This window comes from Oryctolagus cuniculus, chromosome 7 (genome assembly GCF_051225735.1).
Source record: "Oryctolagus cuniculus isolate XC-2025 breed Fujian yellow rabbit chromosome 7, ASM5122573v1, whole genome shotgun sequence".
NCBI lineage: Eukaryota > Metazoa > Chordata > Mammalia > Lagomorpha > Leporidae > Oryctolagus > Oryctolagus cuniculus.
Window position 1 is genome coordinate 48,349,961 of NC_142873.1, and position 16,719 is coordinate 48,366,679.

The 16,719-nt window shown below is 55.5% G+C and overlaps 1 protein-coding gene and 1 long non-coding RNA gene across 2 annotated transcripts; one reads left to right on the forward strand and one right to left on the reverse strand.

The window, feature by feature from the left end:
* The first annotated feature begins 2,011 nt into the window (after positions 1–2,011).
* LOC149125528 (uncharacterized) lies at positions 2,012–4,848 on the forward strand. Its single transcript, XR_016210638.1, has 2 exons — positions 2,012–2,440; positions 3,223–4,848. It is a non-coding gene; the product is annotated as an uncharacterized LOC149125528 (long non-coding RNA).
* On the reverse strand, positions 4,786–15,838 carry PLEKHO1 (pleckstrin homology domain containing O1). Its single transcript, XM_002715621.6, has 6 exons — positions 15,486–15,838; positions 14,718–14,864; positions 7,771–7,911; positions 6,986–7,090; positions 6,538–6,639; positions 4,786–5,591 (listed from the first exon to the last, which is right to left on the reverse strand). Exons 1-6 carry the CDS (start codon positions 15,513–15,515, stop codon positions 4,908–4,910), a joined length of 1,209 nt encoding a protein of 402 aa, XP_002715667.1. The 5' UTR covers positions 15,516–15,838; the 3' UTR covers positions 4,786–4,907.
* Between the last annotated feature and the right edge of the window lie 881 nt (positions 15,839–16,719).

The window sequence follows — 16,719 nt, forward strand, 5'->3', positions numbered from 1 at the left end:
AAGGGATGCCGGTGCTGCAGGCGGAGGCTTAACCTAGTATGCCACATTGCTGGCCCCTGTCCCAGGCTTCTTACACGTAACTGGATTTTGAGAGGGCCACAGAGTGGAAACTGTAAGATCTCATAAGGCAGAAATTCTGGAATACACACAGTGGGGGTTTCTAATGGGCAAAGCAAATCAAAAGGCAAACTCAGATTCGAGCAGCAATTGGAGGAACGCAGGGTCGCTGGAATGGCGAGGATAATACAGTCACATTGCAAAGGCGCATGCAGGAAGGCTGAGTCACTGAGGACCATTATTTAGTGATCTATCCACTTACAGTAAGTTAAAGATGACTGTTAGACACTCAGATAGTAATGGCCAGTGGGCACTTGGCTGTCAGTGTCTCCATCTCAGAGGGAGGGATTTAGGCTGCAGCAATGAACCAGGGAGTCACCAGCACGCGATGTGGTGCTGGTGTGAATCATCCTGCCCTCTGGGTTTCTGGTTGGTGCCTAAGTCTGGGCTGTGCATGAGGCATGGAGCTGGCAGGGTGCAGCTCTGCAGCCAGAGCTGGGGGAGGCTGGGGAGGCAAACATGCTGTTTTGGGGGTGGCCACAAGTCCCCTTCCCCACTGGCCTATGGTGCATCCTGCTAGTCCTATCTCTCCCCTCCACCTCAGAGCCCCAAACATTAGGGCTGGAGGTTAGGATCCTGCTTGCCCAGGATGTAGGACAGGAAACTTTTCTGTTCCCTGTTTGTCACCTGAAGAAAGGAATGCTGGGAGGAAACAGAGTGCTGCATGGTCTTACTATCTGGAAGAAGGAAACCAAAAATGAGGCTGAGCCCATGATTTCTGGCCTGTCTCAAAGCCGCAGCAAAGACCAGGGAGGAAGCCCTAACTCTGTCAAGGCAGGAAGCAAAGAAGAGGAAGGACTGGGGGCTGAGACCGCGGTACAGATCAGTGAGCCGAGCCGGCGCTGCCTGTCTGGCTCTGAGCTGCTCCTCCATCCCCATTCCCCATCGTAAGCCTTAAGGAAAAACTGCCTCCCGCCCATTGTTTCCCAAGTTGCACCAAGCTCTGTGATCTGGATTTAGGAGGAGTTGTGAATCTGCAGTCTTCACTCCTCCCCAGCCCTAATGCACTTCTCTCCACTCCTGCGAACTCTCCAAGATCCTATTTTTACACGGGTGCTGCTGATTTCCCCACTCTCCCATCGCGCTTCCCACCCCAGGGTTGCAGTGGGGTTGGGGTGAGGCACCTCCAAGACTTTCTGGCTCCGTCTCTCATTTCCTGCGGGGAGCTGGGCTGCACTAATTGACCTCGAGGGTCTCAGCTGTGCTAAGTTGGGTGTTTGTTAGATCTCGTTAGGCTTGTAATTAGTGCAGGGAATCTAGGTCAGAGGCAACGGCTTGGAGTGATGGTCTCCAGGGGCTTGAGGGAAGGTGGGGAAGAGCAAACAGGTTCCTCATTCTGCGGGGTGAGCCAAGGACAGGCAACGGTGGGACGCGCTTCATACAGACAGACAAATAAGCACAGGGTCACGTGCAGAGAGGCGCTCAAACTCAGCTCTGTGTGTGTGTGTGTGTGTGTGTGTGTGTGTTTGCGTTTACTCGGGTTTCCTTCCAACCTCTCCATATATGGTGTGGCTCTAGAGCAGGCTGCGGATTGGCTGCTGTTGTTGGGAGACTGGGAGGTAGGAAGGAAGCAGAAAAAGAAATGGACCAAGCCTAGGGAAGGGAGGGGGAGGGGGAGGGGAGGGGCGGTGGGCGCTGGGCTGGCCTGCAGAGTGAGGCTGGGGCTGCCTGCCTGTGAGGTTTAGCTGGGGGCGAGGTCTGTTGGGACTGATTTCTGGGGAGGAGGAGGTAACTCTAGGGTTGGCGGAGTGGTGGGAGAATGGGTGGGGAAGGAGGGAGAGCTTTCCCTCTGGGGTCCGTGCTCAGAGCTTGGCATGTGTGGTTTGTGAGGGCTGGAGCAGCAGTTCAAGGAACTTGGGCTGTTTTTCCCTTTCCCCTTTTCTGTTCATCTCAGACAACCTGCAGCTATGCTGTGGAGCTAGCATGCAAATGAACTCATCAGCTTTCCAGGCCAATAGCTCAGCATTCTTTCTGATGGAGGAGCCCAGGCCGGCACCTCCCTGAGCTCCGGCAAGCCCTCCCCAGCAGCCTGGTGGAGGGAGAATAGAACTCCAGGGACCTGTCGCTGGCGTAGGACTGGAGCGTCTGGGTCTTCACCTGTCTCTGCCCTTCACCCTGCTTCAACTCTGCATCCTGCATTTCCTCTTCCCATCCTCAGCCTCCCCAAGGAGTGTCCCTTTTCAGAGGAGAATACAGCCAAGTTGTGGGGAGAGAGAAAGCAGGAAGGACAAACACATCCTGAAATGTGTGTCCCGCAGCTGTGGGCGACACAGTTGTCCCCGAGTCACTGAGCTTTTTCCTGCCTCTCCATCCACAGCACACGGTGAGCAGGAGGAAGGAAGGGGAACACTGCTGGTGCCAGCAGGGGGAACGCGTCCTGGTGCCCCTCCCTCCTGTCACGGGCCTGGCTCAGCGCACACACTCTTCGTGAACAGAAATCACATCAGTAGTGCACCACGTGTGTACTTTTTTTTTCTGGCTTTGTGTGATGTTCTAAAATTCATACAGAGCAAGGATCACGCTCCTCTGGCCTCTACATCTCTTGCCTGGCTTTGAGGAGAGGGATGGGCTCAGCCTGGGGCCTGGGTTAAGTGCACGGACGGGAAGTGGTAGCGATTAGCCCCCTCTCCCACACCCTTGCTCAAAGCATGCTTGAGTCAGAGCCCCACCGCCCAGTGCGTTGAACAGTGTGGCCGCCGCAGCCAGCACGTGTTCACTGGCAGCCATTGTCCATAGCTTGTCTTCACCCACCCAGCTCTGCAGTTCGCAGGTGAGAAAACTGATGCTCAGAAAAGCGTGTTTTGCCCAGCGCCTCCTAACTAGTAAGCGGCAGAGTCAGAATTTGAATCCAGAGCTGTCTGGTTTCAAATATGGCTTCATTTCACCTCCCTGTGGCCTGGATGTCCTAGTGGTTGCTGAAGAGCTAGAAGCTGGTGCGGAGGCCCCGTCCTGTCCCCCCAGGTCCCCGGTCTCTTTCTGCTCCCCACGGCCTGCCAGTCTCCTCTCCCGGGCATCCTCCCTTTTCTGGCTCCCCTGGGAGCCCCAGATGACTGGCATGTTCGGATAATGTTATTCTTGCTTTTGTCTTTTTTACTCATTATGTAGGAGCAACGAAGAAAAAAGAAGGGAAAATGCTGGTAAAACAGTTGACACCACGATGGAAACCTGGAAAGTATAATTTTAACTCAGAATTTCAATGGCTGTGACAGTGGGCTCTGCTGACCATGTTTACCACCGTTTGCAGAATGAAGCCTCTTTGGAGGCGGGGAGACCTGGAGACCTGGGCTCCTCTCCCCCGTGCCGCTACGGCATGGACATTACCGTGGCACTGACATACTTTCCGTCACTCAAGTCCAATACTTGCTCTCCTCGGGGAAGAAATATTGCAGATGACTACAAGCTGGGTCTAGGGAAAAATCCTCATGACAGGGAGTGACTCCCTCTTCCCTGGAGATCCTTTAACTCGCATTCGCCTATCTTGTTTCCTGGAGTTGCAGCAGTAGTGTCAGGGCAGGACGGCAAGTGCAGTTGTTCCTCCCAGAAGATTCTCCCCTCCCCGCTCCCTGGCTTCCCAACGTTAGGGCAACCTCACGTTGTGTTGCTGGGACACACTTACGATTTGCCCCACCCCAAGGGGAAGCTGACGTGTTGGTTTTTGGGAGATCTAAGGGAGAGGGCCAAGGAGCTTGCAGGGAACATCGGGATTTGTAAAGCTCCTCATTCGTGTGGTTCATGAGGCTCTGATCCCCTTTCCAAAAATCGCTTTTCTGAACCTTACTACGGTTAGAAAACCTGACCTTGAGAAACGTGAGAGGCAGCAAACAAGATGCCTTGGAGGGGCCCTGCCATGGGCACGGAGGCAAGGCAGGCCGGCAGCTCTAAGGTGGTCAGGGAGGGTGGCGGTGCACAGAGGGAGCTGCTTTTCCAAACTGGACTGATGCTGGCGAGGTCTGAGCAAGGACAGGGCGAGGCGACCGGAAACCTGGCTTGGCTGAAAGGGGAACCTGGACCCCTCGGCTTCCCCCTTCATCCAACCCTCCTCGCATGTTTCACTTAGTTCAGTTCTGTGGGGTCAGCTGTTCTTAGTTCCTCTGAGCTAGCCTGCCTGGGCACATGACCAAACTGCCACCCGCCCCCCCCCCCCCCAAGGTTGTTATCTTTCAATCAATGTTGGGAAGGGCGTGGGAGAAGTACAGAAACACCTCCAGTAAGAAAACCCAGGCAGCTCAACGGCGATTAGACAGCTATGAGAAGCCAGCGTCTGGGCAGGGAGATTTTTCATTCACGTATCTTCCCCAGGGCTGGGGTAAATGTCACTTCTGTGTGCATGGACGGGTGGCACCAGCCTCCACGTCCCTAGACCTGGAGTTAGGCAGCTGAAATTTCACCCTCAGGTTGCAATCCTGGAATGGGACATGGAAGAGAACCTCCGACCACCCCCCCTCTGACCTGAGAAGCTGTGTGTGTCCCTGGGGGCGCCAGGATGACCCCCGCCCCCAGCCCAGGCCTGGCTCTGTGACCCCTTCTGTCTGCAGGCGATAGCGCCTTTCCCGAACACCGCTCCCAGGGTGGGGTGGGGGGGGCGGGGAGCTTCTCCTCTAGTCTGAGAGGGTGGTGAGGAAAGCGGGCTGGGGGGGCGGGGGCGGGGTCAGGCATCAGCAAGAGCAGTTGAGTTTGATTGTGTTTTTCTCTTTTTTTGATTGAGGTAAATAAAAAAGCTTTATCCTGAAACACGTGGCGATAAGAGTCTGTCTGTCCGCCTGCCAGAGTTCTAGATCCGTCTCCCGTCTTCACATCAGGCTCTTGCGGTACTGGCTGTGCTGGGCAGTCTGTCTGAGGTGGGCGTCGGGGGGCTGCAGGTCCATCTGTCTGTACAGGTCCCTCAGCTCCCTGACTTCCTGCAGCACCCTCTTGGCCTGGCTCCAGTTCGATGACGCCTCTCCCAGCAGCCGCTCCGTCTCCAGCAGCAGCTGCTCTGACTCAGAATCAGGCGGAGACCGAGGGGGGTCCTTGGCCTTTCGCTTCCCATCTCCCAGTCCCTGAACCTCTGCCAACAGCTCCTGAGTCTTCTCCAGTTTCCTTGCTACCAGGTCCTGAATCCGGGACAGCTGCCCCGGGAGGGGTGGGACGGAGGCGGAGGGTCCCGAAGCCCGCAGCGGGAGGGCACGGGTTGGGGCAGCGTCCCGCTGAGACAGGATCTCCTCCAAGGAGGCACAGCGGCCCTTCTCTGTGGGGGTCAACTTCTTGGGTGCCTGGGGGGTGTAGGTGGCCCCCTTGTCTCGCTTCTCCCAAGGTCGGGGGAGGCTGCCTGCCCGGTCCGAGTCTGCTCTCCTCCGACTGCCGGCCAGCTGCGCCACAGACTTGTCCAGGTCAACCCGAAAGCTCTCGGCACAAGAGGTTGACTCCTCAGGGGAAGGGTCTTCCTCCTGGATCAGGTCCAAGGTCAGCATGCCATCCGAGGTAGAGGTCGAGGCCTGGGGAGGAAGAGAAGTTTACACGGTCACCGGCCAGGAACCCACCCCGGGAGCGGCTGCCTCGAAGGTCACGGCCTCCCCGACAGGAGAAGCCCTCACTCGAGTCCTTCGACTTTATTTCCTATGACTCCTTGGACTGAACAGTGATTTCTACAGGTTTTCTGAGAGGCGTCTGGCACAGGCTGCTGATGCACTGCCTTCCCCTTCCATCGGCGTCCTCTGAGCCGCCTCTGCTCTTGGGAACTCAGAACTTCTTGTCTTACAGTAAAACTTGGACTCTTTATTACTGTAACAGTCTAACCAAAACATGGTGCTAAGTGTATGTAATACCGCAAATGCTGTTACGTAAACCTGTTGTTTTAACACTTCGTGAGCAAACCTTCGGGGCCGGCATGATCATGGCCCCGTCTGGGTGTGCAGACGCGCAGCTTCAGGCACAGCGACCTGCCAACGTGCCCGCCCAGGCCCTGACTCTGAGGCCTCTGCTCTCTCTGCTGGGTCTGACTGCCTCTCTCCCCGGAGACGTGGAGCTCCCCTGAATGAGAGAAATCAGCACTCCATGGGTCGCGGGGCTTCCCGCGGCCCTTCCTCCTCGGAGTGCCTGTGGTAGTGCTGCTGTCCTTCAGCACAGCTGCCTACCACGTGGCAGCTTCCACTGTCTTCTATGGAATTTAACTCTTCCATTTTGCACTTTTCTGGGAGTTTATCTTTTTTTCCCCAAAAGATGACAAAATGACTGAGAGCGGGGACTTTTGCATCATAGTAGGTGCTTTAATAAACCATTTTGATTTAGAAGAGTCAGGCAGGAGTGGAAGACGTCTCCAGCTTGCGACGCTGGTGTCAAGAAGACTCTCACAGACGCCTCTGGTGCTCACGGCTCTCTCTGGGGTGAACGGACACAGAACTGGCCCCTCTGAAAATGTTTAGGTTTCTTAGTCTTACGTACCACAGCCATTAGGTGCCCCCGTGTTGGGGGGCGGCGAGAGTGCTGGATTTTCGCCCTGTCTCGAGTGGGGTGGGCGAGATAGCTGTCCTCCTCCACGGTGACCTGAAGAGAGGCGCTGTGAGTGACAGGTGCTCAGCACCCCCAGGCAGCCCCTGAGGCCCAGACACACCCCGACTGAGAAGCGAACCCACCCCGTTAACTGCTTCTGAGCAAATCCACAGGCAAAGGGATTTACTGGACAGGAAGAGGCTCCTTAAGCTGACCCAAGGCTGCCTCATGCCCCCTGAAGCAGGGGGACAGGAGTGGAGGAGTCAGAGGCTGGAAGGAAATCCAGGGCTTCAGAAAGGAGAACTGGTAAGGAGCAGGTGCCTGGGGCCCACACAGCACGCCTCCCCTCCGGGACGTCCCGGCTGCCCCGAGTCTCTCTGCCCACAGGGAGCTCCCTGACCTCATCCAGGATGCGGTTCTTAGCCCGGGTGATAGCGGAGTTGAGGGCATTGATCCACGATTCCTTCTCTTCTGGACTCACGGCCAGGAAGATCAGGTTGGGTGCCTGTGGGGAACAGATTCTTGTTGTGGCTGGAGTTCCGGAGTTGGTGTCTCGTGTTGACAGTGAAGAAGCAGGAGATGATCAGGTTATTCTCTTAAATCCAGCTCCTGGGAGGAGCAACGATTCTGCTCCCAGGGCATCCACACTCAAGGAAACCCAGCCTCCATGGCTGTAAAATGCCACAGCTTGGAGGCTGTTTTCACAATGAGCGAGGAAGAACTAGGAAGGGTGCTGGCACTGCAGATAACCAGAGGGGGTTCAGTCAAGGACAGTAAATCTCTAAAGGTCTGAAGGAATCAACGTGACAGCAATGCCCCCCCCCCCCCTCCCCCCCCGTTCTCTTAGACAGCAGGAATCCAATGGAAAACTTCATCTACAGGGGCCAATGAGTTTCTCCAGAGATGTGAGAGAGAGGGAGAGAGAGGAAGAGAGGGAAGGGGGAAGGGAGAGAGATGAATGAATGAATCTTCGTGACGGAACAGGTTAAAGGATGGCCTGCCTGGAGGGAAGGAAATGGCCACAACAGTCGCAGGTTCAACGGTACAAGCCAGAAGCAGAGCGAGTCAGAGCTCCTGGGCCGAGGTCACGGCCGAGAGCAGCTACCGGAGGGTCTCCCCTTGCTCCCTGCCGCCTGCCCCGGCCCCCGCAGTGTTCCGGCATCCGAGGTGGCAGGAGGAACTGACCGTGTTACCAGGCTGTTTGGAGTGGGCGAGAGTAAACTTGCTATGGTTTTTCTTGCTCCTGCTCTTGGATTTCCGGAGCTCTTCACACTTCTCATAGTCACTCAGGTCAAACACCTCTTGAATGTTTTTCTCATCTTTTACCTAGGGGAAGGTAGGGAGTGAGATGAGGAGGATAAAATTAGTTGGCCCCTCCAGCCCGCGGCTACGTTAGATGAGTCTTGGGAACCAGAGAATGCTGAGGACAGGAGGGGATGACAGCCCAGGAAAGGGCCGGCTGCGGGGCTAGGAAAACTGTCCTCCTCCATAGGGGACAGGGCGGGGGCAGCCTCCACGTCCTGATTCCTGGGTGGATTCTGTCTAAACCTCCTACCCCACTTCCCCTTCCCCAAGCTACCATATCCAGAGCCCTGGCAGGCCCCTCTTCAACCAGAATCCCTAGGCTCTTCCAGAACAACACTGCTTCTGTGTCCTTAAGGCTCATGTCCTTAAAGGGACATCAAGAACAGGCTGATCCGATCACGTTGAGATAAACAAGACCTGGATGTCCCTGACGGTCCAGAGGCAGGAGATAAAAGCAGGCCTCGTTCAGGGAACGTCAGGCCTCGTGTCTGGCCTTCCCACTCAGATGTTTATGCTTTCTTGTAAAAAAATAAATTTATTTTCCTTTTATTTGAAAGGCAGAGGGAAGGAGTGGGGGTAGGAGAGGGAATGAGAGAAAATGAGAGACCTTCTATCTCTGGCTCACTCCCCAAATGGCCACAACAGTCAGGGCTGGGTCAGGATAGAGCTAGGAGCCCCTGGAACTTTATATATGTCTCCCATGGAGGGTGACAGGGATCCACTGTCCTTGAGCCAGCACCTGTTGCCTCCTAGCAGGTGCATTAGCAGGAAGTTGGACTTGAAAGCAGAGCCAGGCCTGCAACTCAGGTGCTCTGATATGGCGTGTGGGTGTCCCCAAACGGCGTCTTTAACCACGAGGTCAGTACCCACTCCACACCATGGGCTTTCTTACTCTTGCCAGCTCCCTCCTTTAATATACACTATTATACAGAGACTCCTCCACCTTGCTTCAGGAGTGCCATCGCCACAGGAATAGCAGCCCCTGGTATCTGGTCCTGGGTTTCTGTGGTCAAGCTGCAAAATACAACCGTGGCTCCCACCTCCTCCTCACTCAGTCCAGGAACTGACGATTCGGCCTAACTCCCCAATCCATGAAAAGCCATTTGCCTCAATCACCTCTCTCCAGCCAACGATGCACCCAGACTCCCTCTGGAAGGCTACATTTCAGGCTGCAGTCTTGTTCCAGTTTGAGTGGTCAAGTCCCTGTATTTCCAAGAAGCTCCTCCAAGTACCTAAACTCAGCCCTTCCTGCCACAGGGCCTATCTGGCACGCAGGCCACTTCACCTAACAGTTGGCGCTTACACTTGCGGTACGTCTAATCTGAGCCCACAATTCTATCTACATCCTCCAACACCAATCAGTTTTTTCTGAGTGTCATGAAACAAATTCCATTAACATTTCTTCAAAGGTCTATTTTAAGCCTCTCAGAATTTTTTTCTCCTTTCCCCTAAGGTGGGATTCCTTGTAGCTCTGGTCTCTGAAGCAATGGTTTATGGGTTTGTTTTGCTTGCAAGGACTTAAGTTACAGAGAGCAGACTTAGTTACTAGGCCAGACAGAGCGGCCTGTTCCCTTTTCTACTTGAGCCTGGGGTTGAGAATACCCCAGCAATGAGATCTTCCCGTTCTCCTGGGAGGAGATATGAAAGCTACCAGCACTTGTCTTGTTAAAGTGAAATGAACATGTAAAAGCAGCCTCATGTCTGAGAAGACATTTATCCTCCTTGAATGGAATCATTTCATAAAACAGCCTTCACTTTCCAAGCTCTCAAGTAAGAATCGTACGCGTGGGGGCTGGCGCTGAGGCGTAGTGGGTAAAGCCACCACCTGAGACACCAGCATCACATGTGGTGCCAGTTTGACTCCTGGGTGCTTCCCTTCTGATCCTCCTCCCTGCTGTGGCCTGGTAATGTGGCGAAGATGGCCCAAGTGCTTGGGCCCCTGAACCCACGTGGGAGACCCCAAGAAGCTCCTGGTTCCTAGCTTTGGACTGGCCCAGCTCCAGCCATTGTGACCATTTGGGGAGTGAACCAGCAGATAGAAGCTCTCTCTCTTTGTCTCTCAATTCTTCTTTCTCTGCAACTCTGCCTTTCAAATAAATGTATTTTTAAAAAATATTTGTTTGAGGCTGGCACTGCAGCTCACTAGGCTAATCCTCCGCCTGTGGCGCCGGCACCCCGGGTTCTAGACCCGGTTGGGGCGCCGGATTCTGTCCCAGTTGCTTCTCTTCCAGTCCAGCTCTCTGCTGTGGCCTGGGAGTGCAGTGGAGGATGGCCCAGGTGCTTGGGCCCTGCACCCACATGGGAGAGCAGCAGGAAGCACCTGGCTCCTGGCTTTGGCAACGCGCCGGCCGTAGTGGCCACTTGGGGGTGAGCCAACGGAAAAGGAAGACCTTTCCCTCTGTCTCTCTCTTTAACTCTGCCTGTCCAAAAAAAAAAAAAAAAAAAAAATTGTTTGAAAGGCAAAGATATAGAGAGTAGAGAGAGATCTTCCATTTACTGGTTCACTCCCTAAATGGCCGCAATGGCCCAGGGCTGGGAACCTCTTTCAGTTCTCCCACATGGGTGCAGGGGCTCAAATACTTGGGCCATTTTCTGTTGCTTTCCCAGGTGCATTAGCAGGGAAGCTGGATCAAAAGTAGAGCAGTCAGGACTCAAATCGGTGCCGATAAAGGATACCAACACTGCAGGTGAGGCTTAACTTTCTATGCTACAGTGCTGGCCCCTCAAATAAAAATTTTTTTGACAGGTAGAGTTATAGACAGTGAGAGAGAGAGACAGAGAGAAAGGTCTTCCTTCCATTGGTTCACTCCCCAAATGGCTGCTATGGCTGGCACTGTGCTGATCCGAAGCCAGGAGCCAGGTGCTTCACCCTGGTCTCCCACATGGGTGCAGAGGCCCAAGCACTTGGGCCATTCTCCACTGCTTTCCCAGGCCACAGCAGAGAGCTGGACTGGAAGAGGAGCAACCGGGACTAGAATCAGTGCCCATATGGGATGCCAGCACTGCAGGTGGAAGATTAACCAAGTGAGCGATGGCGCCGGCCCCTCAAATACACACACACACACACACACACACACACACAAGAACCATGTGTATGGAGGTGACCTCATCTATTCCACTGGTTCTTATCAACTCTGAAATGGAGAAGTATTTCTTCCTTCCACCCAGCAGCCCATTTATAGCCTTGTATCTGCCCAACCTTTTGAACTGCTGCTAAGCCTATGTGCTGATGACAGATGATCACGTAACCCCGTTCAAGTGAATGACTACTCACACATCTACCTCTGTTTCAATAAGGCTTGGCTCCTCCAGGCTCTCCCCTTTTTGGGGCTCCCTAGCTTTAGGCCAAGAAAAGACCAGAGGCCTTGAAGGATTATGGGTAGAAGGAGGACAAGGTGCTGGCAAGGGACATCCAAGAACAATTCCCAGAAATATGGGTCCAGGATGCAGGATGATGCATCAGCCTTTCTTTCCACCTCCTTCCCCAGAGCTGAGACTATCAGCAGAGGCCAGAAAACTTGGAGAGGAAAGTGCTGGGTGTGGGTCTAGCCAGGGGAAGAGAGTAACTTGCTCTGTTTTCATAGGGAAAGGGAAGGGAAGGGAAGGGAGTATTCTGGCTTGGACACAGGCTGATAAGCAGCTCTGGGGAGCAGCAGACAGAGAGGTTAGCCTCGGCAGGGTGGTAGGAGACGGAGTGAGACAAGAGGCACATCAAGCACATTCCAATGCCCAGGGAAGACGGACAATCCCGGGAGCCTTGTTCTCCACTGTATTCTGTCCCCTGTCCCTTATCTAACCCCCAAAGTCTCATTTATAATTACCTATCTTCCAAAGTAACCCTTCCTTTCCCGACTCTTTGTCCTTGGTGCACAAAAGGGAATGCTTCTCATTTGCTAGAGTTTCCCTGAATCCAGTTTTCTCTGCCATGAGGTCTCCCTGAGGTTCAGCTCTGTTCCTGGGCATCAACCCTGATCACAAAGGTACCCTGGCCTCTCTCAGAAAAGTGCTCTTGGACTGAGAACAAAGATGATTCATAACAAGCATAGAAGAAATTCTACAGTGGAAACAGTTATGGGAGACCTCACCTCTACTTGGGGAAGTAGCAACAGAGACTGGTGCAAATTCCAGGTGGGTTAGAAATGGTCTTGCATTAACACAAAAGTTCCAAACATTATGCTATACTCGTTTCTTCTTTAAATCTTTTTTATATTCTTTTTTTTAATTTAATTTAATTTTTTTTGACAGGCAGAGTGGACAGTGAGAGAGAGACAGAGAGAAAGGTCTTCCTTTTCCATTGGTTCACACCCTAATGGCTGTTGCAGCCGGCGTGCTGTGGCCAGCACACCACGCGGATCCGAAGCCAGGAGCCAGGTGCTTCTCCTGGTCTCCCATGTGGGTGCAGGGCCCAAGGACTTGGGCCATCCTCCACTGCACTCCCAGGCCACAGCAGAGAGCTGGCCTGGAAGAGGGGCAACCGGGACACAATCTGGCCCCGACCGGGACTAGAACCCGGTGTGCCGGCACTGCAAGGCGGAGGATTAGCCTGTTGAGCCACAGCACCAGCCTCTTCTTTAGATCTTGAATCCATCGCCTATGGAGCTTTGGAAAGTGGGCAGACTAAAGCCTAGACTCCTTGGTCACTGTCACCTTTAAACCCAGGAGCACTGCTGCACAGTCACATCTGCACTCCTGTTCCCTCTTTTCCTAGACCAGTCCCAGCAGGGGGCAGCCGGCCCCAGGGACAGTCAGATGCTCCTGACTCATAGGACATCAGACGCTCGCTCGACACTGAGGCCATTCCATCTTCTCCCCTGTCTCTGGACCCCTTTTTCCACAAACAAGGACCAACCATGCTCTTTTACTCCCAGACTCTGCTCTCTGGGAAATATAAACAAGAAAAAAAAAACAGTCTTGCTGCTTCTGTCCTTTCACTGTTCTCATGTTTCCCCTTTGACGTGTAGGAAGTTCTCCTTGATTGCTCACTCGAGTTTCCTGCCATTATGAAGTTCGGGGAAGACAGGAGATACACTCTGACACTTGCCTTTTGTTTTGTTTTGTTTTTAAACTGGCAAGCTAGAAGACTGTGGCAAATACTTTGTGTAAGATTTGTGATTCGATACAGGAGAATAAAATATAACAATGAATCCTCCTGTGACAGTGGCCTTGCACCTCACTCCTAGGACTCTCCATCACCGCGTTCCTAGCCTGGTGTACACAGCGAGCCTCACCTACCCTCCGGAGGGACCCCTGTGCCCCGGCAGCGCTCACTTCTTCCCTAGTTGCTTAGATGCTGTTCTCAGATGAGTACTTTCTCTTGGACCGCGTGTGTGTCTGGTTCAATACCATAAAAGGATTTATTTACCTAAATATAACCTACTGAATAAGAATCGCTACTACAGAAAGCAGAAGAGGTTAGAACTCAGGGAGGACTTCCGCATTACCCTGGGCAGGGGAACACAGCATGAGGGCAGGAGGGGCCACGGGACAGCCACGCAGGTTCCACTGACAGTCACAGAAGCAGGGGCTGGAATGACTGCTAGCCCATAGAGGGAAAATTCCAATTTCTCAGTGTTACCCCACGTTATCTATCCCAAGACTTAGGGACAAAAAAGGAAGAAATCGAAGTTCAGGGATCTTGGTTCAGGTTCTAACCCAATGTAGAGTGTGGTTTTCATGCTTAACTAAGAGCCAAAGCTATCCAGAGACATATGGGGTTCATGATTCAATTTTTTCTCCCTCCTGATACAAACTGGGGGATGGGAGGCAGGAAGAAGAACCATGTGGTCCCCTGTTTTTTTCTTTTCTTTGAAACTAAAGGAGTGGACAATAATATCTGCCACTCAGAAACACTCTCCTGGGTCCAGTGCTGTGGCACAGTGGGTGAAGCTGCCGCCTGCAGTGCCGGCATCCCATATGGGCACCGGTTCCAGTCCCAGCAGCTCCTCTTCTGATCCAGCTCTCTGCTATGGCTGGGAAAGCAGCAGAGGGTAGGCCAAGTCCTTGGGCCCTGTACCTACGTAGGAAACTCAGAAGAGGCTCCTGGCTCCTGGCTTTGGATCAGCCCAGCTCTGGCCACTGCGGACATTTGGCGAGTGAACCAGCGGATGGAAGACTTCTCTTTCTCTCTGCCTCTAACTCTGCCTTTCAGATAAATAAATTTCTTAAAAAACAAAAACAAAAACAAAAATTCTGAGTTCAACAACCCTGGGTTGTTCAAAATGACTTCAAAAAGTTTGTGGAAAAAAGAATTCAAGGATAAACATTTCTGAACTTCACGCAGGTTTTTTTTGTTTTGTTTTGTTTTTTGTAATATGTGTCTTCCACGAACTTTCTGAAGACCGCTCATAGGTGTGGCTTCTAATGCTGCAAGGTGGTTGTGCTCCTAATAGGACCTGTACGGCTGGGCTACAAGACAGGACAGGGGAGACCAGGAGTAGCAGACGGTAAGCTGGACAGAGGTTTCAGCAGCAGTAGCAGAGAAACAAACAAACAAACAAACAAACAAAACCCAAAAAACAAAAACCAATCCTGTGTTCAAGAGGTCAGGCCAGGGTAGGAGGCAGCAGGGGCCACTGAGCACTCCTGGGCCAGGTGGGCAGGCTGGCACTGCGGCCAGGAAGGTATTTGCAAAGAAGCAACACGAAGACGCAAACTCAACTTCTAATTGTCACTCGGGTCTTCTCGCTAACGGATGACCTTTCTCTGCAGACAAGACAGAGAGCACTGAACTTGCTTTTGCGGGGCGAGGTCAGGGGACGAGCGGAGTTGGCGAGACGAAGTGGCCGCAAGGGGAGGAAACAGGGGCCCGGTGCGCCCACAGCACCTACCTCCTTCTCAGAGATGTAGAGCTGGTCCCCCTTCAACACCACGTAGCGGTTCTTCCAAATCTCCCTGAAAATCCCTTTCCCGCAGAATTTCCGGACCCAGCCGACCTTCTCCGGCGCTGCAGACGGATGGTTTCCATCCTGCGGCCCCTGGCCCCGGGGGCGAGAGGAGAAGCAGACGGTGAGGCGGTTACAGCTGTTTCCTTCTCCTCAGCCCGGGGCGCACCACTGCTCGGTGCCCCTGTCGCCGCCGAAGGCTGGAGGCGGGGAAGCCAAGGTCGGCGCCCCACTCGGCGCCGCTCTCGCCCGCCGTGGCCCTCCCCCTCCCCCAGGCACCGGCGAACCGCGCGGGGAAGGGGCTGGGCCGCGCCGCCGGGGGGCTCCGGCGCGCCCCGGCCCCCTCCCCTCCCCCGCCGCGCCGGCACTAACGGCATCTCTCTCGTGTTCTTTCTCTCTGTGTCCTCGCCGCTGCACGGCGCGAAGCAAACCGGGCCGGCCGCCCCGGGGAGGCGGGGGTGCGGGTCGGCCAGAAACTAAGCCAAGTTGAAAGCCCCCCGACGCGAGTAAACAAACAAAAGCCCCCCGGTGCCTGGTCGCGGAGCCCGGCGCTGCCAGGCCGGCTGGAGCCCGCAGCTCAGGATCGGGGCTGGGGCGCGGCCGGGGCTGGGGGGTCCCGCGCAGGCCGCCGCGGTCACGGGCAGCCCCGACGGGGCCGGGGTCGCGGGTGCACGAAGTGAGCGACGGTCTGAGGGCCGGCGGCGCCGCACTCACCCTCTTGGCGGAATTGTTCTTCTTCATCATTCCGGGCGGGCGCGGGCGCGGGGCGCGGGGCCGAGGGGCGGCCCGCGTCGGGGGGCCGAGGCCGCCTCGAGGGGCTGCTTCCCAGCAGGCGGGTGTCGGCGATACCCCGCCGCCGCCGCCGCCGCCGCCGCTCCTCCCTGGCTCCCTCCCTCCCGCTCCCGGACTCTCCCCTTCTTTGTAGCTCCGGTTACACTAAAGGCCGGCCTCCCTCGCACTCGCACACACACGCACGCCCGCTCCCCGCCCCTCGGCGCCCTCCATCCCGGCGCCCACGCGGCCCGGGCCCCCGAGCGCGCCCCCGCCACCCGCTCGCCCGGCCCGGCGCGGCCGCTCCCCCGGCCCGGCGCGCTGTGGGCGGCCCAGCCCGCGCCCCGCAGCTCCATCCGCGGGCCGCTGACGTTGCGAGTTCAGAATAAAGGGCGAATCGCGGAGCCGCAGCGAGTGCGCTCCCCCGCCCCCCGCCTTTGTTTCCGACTCGGCGAGGCTGAGGCAGACCCGAGCCCCGCCGGAGCGCGGCTGCCGGAGCGCGCGGGGAGCTGGCGGCGCGGGCCCGCGCGACCTGCCGGGGAGATGCGCCGCGCCGCGCCGCGCCGCGGAGCCGGAGATAACCCCGAGGGAGGTCCCCTCGCGCCCCAGAGCTGGGCGAGGGCGCAAGCCCCCGGCCGGCGTCGGGATTTCACGCCGCCTGGGTGGCGGAGAGTGACTGGGCAGGTCAAACGTGGGGGAAAAGTTTCCTGCCTCGGCGGGGGTCGGCTGGGGTCGGCGTGCGGGGGTTAGGGGGCAGCGAAGTTCCCAGGCAGACGCATTTCTTGCAGTTTTCAAGCCTCGGAGGCCTTAGGTGAGCCTCGAGGGGGAACCCTAAGTGGGTATTGTGCTCCCCACGGCACAGGGAGAAAGTGAGAGGCACAGGTCGGTCGAGAGATTTGCAAGTGCAGGCTGGAGTAGAACTCTGTCGCCGAAGCCCAGAGCCATCACCCCAATGGCTTGACTTGTTAGCTCTGGGTGAGGGTGAAACTCCTGCCACCCAGATAGCTTTCCCGGCCGCGTCGACTTGTAGCAAGCCTGGCCTGTGTATCGCTCTGGGGGCCAGTGGAGAAAGAGGTCAGTGCCCGCGGATGCCTTGCCTGGGGGCTCCTCTGCTGATCCATCCCAGAGTGCAGGACACAGCTTGGCTGCTTGATTGTATCTGATGGGAAGAGGGGAG

Bases quoted from the DNA above. Each gene is read 5' to 3' on its own strand.
- PLEKHO1 (XM_002715621.6), bottom strand. From the start codon at position 15,515: ATGATGAAGAAGAACAATTCCGCCAAGAGG. The intron at 14,865-15,485 runs GTGAGTGCGGCG...CCCCGGGGCCAG, and splicing joins AGAACAATTCCGCCAAGAGG to GGGCCGCAGGATGGAAACCA. The intron at 7,912-14,717 runs GTAGGTGCTGTG...ACCTTCCCCTAG, and splicing joins TCTACATCTCTGAGAAGGAG to GTAAAAGATGAGAAAAACAT.